This window comes from Aethalodelphis obliquidens, unplaced genomic scaffold (genome assembly GCF_003676395.1).
Source record: "Aethalodelphis obliquidens isolate GAN/ISIS:26980383/991018 unplaced genomic scaffold, ASM367639v1 scaffold101, whole genome shotgun sequence".
Lineage (NCBI taxonomy): Eukaryota > Metazoa > Chordata > Mammalia > Artiodactyla > Delphinidae > Aethalodelphis > Aethalodelphis obliquidens.
The window spans coordinates 1,118,942-1,124,050 of record NW_020838045.1 but is presented as its reverse complement, the minus strand read 5'-3'; the positions used below and the strand labels follow the sequence as shown (position 1 = coordinate 1,124,050).

General features: G+C 48.2%; 1 protein-coding gene across 1 annotated transcript; it reads left to right on the top strand.

The window, feature by feature from the left end:
• The first annotated feature begins 2,246 nt into the window (after nucleotides 1-2,246).
• Nucleotides 2,247-3,293, top strand: LOC113614664 (melanoma-associated antigen B10-like). The gene is made up of 2 exons (XM_027096339.1): nucleotides 2,247-2,388; nucleotides 2,503-3,293. Exons 1-2 carry the CDS (start codon nucleotides 2,247-2,249, stop codon nucleotides 3,291-3,293), a joined length of 933 nt encoding a protein of 310 aa, XP_026952140.1.
• The last annotated feature ends 1,816 nt before the right edge of the window (nucleotides 3,294-5,109 follow it).

Sequence of the window (5,109 nt, the reverse complement as noted above, 5' to 3'; positions counted from 1 at the left end):
AAATTATAGAAGGAATAAAGAAAAAAACATTAACAAAAGCAAAAACACAAAACTGAATAATCCCTGAGGGACAATAAGTCTTCACTGAACAAGAACCTGAGTGTGGGCAGGTAGGGGGATGCCCTGAATTCGAGACAGGTCTGTAGCCTGCAAGAGAGGCAGATGACAGGGTTGACTGGAGGAAAGCCTTTAAACTTGAGCCCTGGATTCTTCCACTGTGCTCTGGGACCATGAATCTCCACTGCTTCACTGAAGGAATCTGAGGCAGCATTTCAGAGCCCACATGCCAGGATGGCACCAAAGGTTGGTGTTGTTTGAAACAGAATGAGTCCAGAGGCTGTGCAATAACCACATGAAACCTCTTTAGAGGATCAGGACTGACCTTTTAAAAAAATTAATATTATGATCAAACATAAGGAATGGAAAGAATGAATCACACTTAACAAGGGTAGGTGTTCTTTCATGAAAAAATGCATATACACACACACTTGTTAGAGATATAAATATATTTCTTAGTATGAATGAGGGTCAAAAAATAAAAGTGACCACACTGGACTGAGCAATGTGAGATAATATAAAAGAGCTAGGTCTCACAAAATCCTGTAGCTTAGCCTCTTCTCCTCAGAAAGTAGATCTTTTAGAGTAGAAGGTTCCCCAAAGTCTAAGTATGGCTGGCGAACAAACGCTATGGGCCAGTGTGCCTTTTCTTTTACAGCCCACCATGTGTCCTGGGCCCCCGCCTTATACTGCAACTTTCCCGTCTGGTATGTAGCCTGGGACTCATCCATTTTCTGCAAGGTTTGCAGGGAAACAGCTCAGAGCTTTCAGAGTTAGTATTTCCCAGGAAGTCTTTAAAGAAGCAGCCAAGAGGAGGACACCCTACTCCATGCCTCCACCTTGAGGAATGACGCGACAACCCACCCCAGAATAGAGGAACCCGCACAGAGCCCCGCCCCCGCTTTCGCTCCTGGGAAACCCAGGGCAGAGCTGTCACCATGAGGTACTGACTGACTTCCACCTCCAGGGTCTCAGGTCTCTGGAGGGGAGAGGAGACGCTGAGAGTGAAAGGAGGACGCTTAGAATTGCAGGAACGTGCCTCCCTAGAACAAAGGAGACATCATAGAACGCCTGCTACAATCCGACACGTGCTAAAAGGCTAGCGGCAAAACTGTTAGGCCCAACGCACCGTCAGTTTTGCCTCGGGGTCTCAGGGAATGAAGACGTTGATCTGAGGCTGGTGGTCTCAGATCAACAGAGGAAAACATCCCAGGCTTTACCTGGCGTCGAGAGGAGACTGAGCGAGGACTGAAGGCACGCTCAACCCGGCACACACACTTGCTGTCCCTGCGGTCCACCCTGGGAGGCCCCGGGCAGGGCTGTCAAACTCCGGCGGGGGCCGGGGATGGGGGGCGGCTTGGCCTGGTGGGGGTGGCAACATGAGCGACGACTAAAAACCCTAACAAAGGGGGTGGCAACATGAGCGATGACTGAATCTAAGTGTATGAATGATATTGCGGAAACGCAACGCTGGCTGACTGTGGATCTGAGGCTCGTAAGCAACGCAAGCCGGGCTCTGGGAGAGGAGGCGGCGGGGCGGGGCAGGTCTGATTTTCTGTTTCGTGCAGCCAGCTGAAGGCTAAGTGCAGCTCTAGATGGCGTGAAGCATGCCTGCATCCGCGAGCAAAGGAACTAGCTCCTTGGGACTCATTGAAGTATAAAAGTTTATAATTTTACAGCAGTTGAAATACTGACATCAATATTAAACCCATCAACCCCTGCTCCTGTTGTCAGCTCTGGAAGGCCCCAGCAGGGGTGGCCCACTAAGGCTCTCCCTCATTTCCTCCTGGGATGGGGGGTGGGGTTTAGGGAGGGAAGGCCATTGGTGGAAGGAGTTTGGCTTCAGAGCGGTAAAGGGGAGGATGGCCGGGCCCTGCCAACAGTTGACAGGATGATCCTAAATGTGAACTGAGAGGATTATAGAGGGGACCACACAGAGCCTAGACCTGCCAGCCCAAGGCACACTGACTTCTCTGCAGGGGTCTCAGGGGACAGGCTGATCAGAAAATGAGCCCTTTGGGTCCTAGTGCAGTGACCTCACAGAAAACTGCAGAGGCGGCCTTGGTTAAAGCCAGGGAGGAATCTCCCCGCTGAAGGTGCTCACAGCATCTCCTTGTCCCTCCCCCAGGTGCCCTCGTTGCCTGCCTTCCTGCGCACACTCCCGCCTGCTGGCCCTGACCTGTGTCATCATGCCTTGGGGCCGGGAGAGCAAGCGCCGTCCCCGCGAGAAACACAGTCAGGCCCGGAGTGAGGCTCAGCGTCTCCAAGATGCTCAGGCCCCTGCAGCAGAGGAAGAAGAGTCTCTCTCCTCCCCCACCCCTCCTCTTGGTGGTAATCTCCAGAGCTCCCCTGCTTCTGGGTCAGGTAGAAGATCCCAGGGGTCTCAGAGAGCCCCATCCACTACCACTACTTCTGCAGGTGTTTCATGCACAAGATCTGATGAAGGTGCCAAGAGCCAAGATGAAGAAAAACCAAGCACCTCTCAGGCATCACTCGGCACTGATTTTTCCTGCAGAACCGTTGTAGACCAGAAGGCAATTCTGTTGGTGCAATTCCTGCTGTGCAAGTATAACATGAGAGAGCCCATTACAAAGGAGGGTATGCTGAAGCATGTCATCAAAAAGTACAAGGAGCAGTTCCATGAGATCCTCAGGAGAGCCTCTGAGCTGATGGTGCTGGCCTTTGGCATTGATGTGAAGGAAGTCGATCCCACCAGGCACTGCTACGCCCTTGTCAGCAAATTTCAGCGCACCAGTGATGACAGGATGAGGGGTGAGGAGATCATGCCCAAGACCGGCCTCCTTATGACAGTCCTCTGTGTGATCTTCATGAAGGGCAACTGCGCCACTGAGGAGGATATCTGGGAAGTACTCAATGTGATGGGGATATATGCTGGAAAGAAGCACTTCATCCATGGGGAGCCCAAGAAGCTCATCACCAAAGATTTGGTGCAGGAAGGGTACCTGGAGTACCACCAGGTGGCCAACAGTGATCCTCCACGCTATGAGTTCCTGTGGGGCCCGAGCGCCCACGCTGAAACCAGCAAGATGAAAGTCCTTGAATTCTTGGCCAAGATTCATGATACGGTCCCCAGTGCCTTCCCACTCTTGTATCAAGAGGCTTTGAGAGATGAGGAAGAGAGAGCCCAAGCCAGATTTGCAGCTATGCTTCTCACTGGTGCCGTGGCCAGTGTGCGTTCCGGGGCCGACTTCCAGGGCAGCTTCTCCCACCTGTAGTGAAATCTGAAGCACCTTCCTGCAGTAGTGTAGGGGCTGAGGTGGTGTTGGAGGGATCACAGTGAATAGCATATTAGAATAACTTACAGATTTATGTTTTGTTGTTGAAGGTTTTCAAATGTTGCTTCTTCTTTAAAAAAGTTTAATTAGCTTCAGAATCTAAGTATATGAATGATATTGGTTACATACTTAATGCTGTTTATGAAGTTTAAGAGTAATAGTTTTGCCATTTTATTAAACAAATAGGGTAACGTTCCATCTTTTTTAGTGACCTGGAACAAGAAAAGATAGCATTGTAATAGGCATTTCCTTAGAAATGTGAAAGAAATTAGCAGTAAAATAGTTGGGATCAAAAAATAGAGAAAAATGTAAAAGATGATCAATTCTCGGTTTCCCTTATTCCTTGTATTTTGCTGTTCTGTAAAATAAAAGTTATACACCTGAACTTGCTTCGTTTATTCAATAATATAGGAGAAATAAAATCATAATAAATTGTTCACTTTTTTTCCCCTCAAACATTAGTTGAGCATCTGGTCTTTGGAAGGCTCCATGGTAGTATGGGGGGTGGTAAGAAAAAGAAGACTGAGCCTTTTCCCATTGAATTAGAGTCTAGCAGCAGCTAACATATAAGGAAGATGGTGAGATGCCCTCTAAGACAAAAAAGACAAGCAAAAAAAAAGGATGAGGGGGAGGGGGAGGGCCAGATGAGAGCACTTAAGTATAAATGTCCTGAGGCAAGACAACTTGGAGCCTTGGAAAAACCTCAAGTCCTTCAGTGAGAGGTAATTTTCAGTTAAGATGGGTGGTGGGTCAGAGGAGGGTGTGTGAGGGTGGTGAGCAAGGGCCAGACCCTTGCGTGGTGTGTCTCAGAGTTGAAAAACTGAGCCTCCGATGGAGAACTGCTTTTAGCGGTTATTTTGGGATCATGGATTAACCAGAGAGAAATCTCCACGCGGGGAGGGAGTGGAAGGTACCCTGTGCTCTTGTCCCAGTGCACAAACTAGGTGTTTTATCCACATCATCACCAAGGAGATTCTGATAAATAAGGGTGATACTTCCTTGAGGTGGGATGCCAAGAAGCCACTGTGCCCATATCCTACTCTTTAACCTGGACTGGGAGAAACAGAGCCTGCTCCATTAGTAGGGTATTTTAACTGGGTTAATGTGAGTAAAATTTGGCGACCCCTATGGGAGGGCTTGATTTTGGTAGGAGTTAAATGAATGAAAATAGGGGTGATTTGGATCCAAGGGCAGCTGGGAGGGAGAGAAGGAGTTGGTTCTTGACACACATTTAGCTTTGAGTTGCATCCAGATGGGGAGGATTCCCCAACATCCAAATTAAATAATACATCCTCTAAGGGGCATGACTTACTGAGGTATATTTTCTTGTTAAGCAGAATTTTTGGCTGACTTGATGTTCAGTGTCCTATAGCACTGCATATTCTCAGATATCTCCTGGTTTAAAACAACAGCAAAACAAAACAAAACTTCTCGGCAGGAGGGTTGGTATTATCTGGGTCAAAAAATCATGGCAAAAATTGCCACTCTTTAAAGTTTCAATGCACACCAGTCACTGTGCCAGGTGTTTTGCATACATTATACACATTCCAACAGTCCTAGAAGACAGAGCTTATCAAACAAACTTCATTGAGGAAGAATCCAAGGCTCACAGAATTTGGTAATGTGCTGAGTTCACATAGCTAGTGACAGGGCAAAACTAAAGCCCTGGTCGAAATTCCTCCAGAGCCCATACTGTTCCACTCCTCCCAGCCTGAGGCAGCCCTTCTGTCTCTTAATTCATTTCTCTTCTCACTGC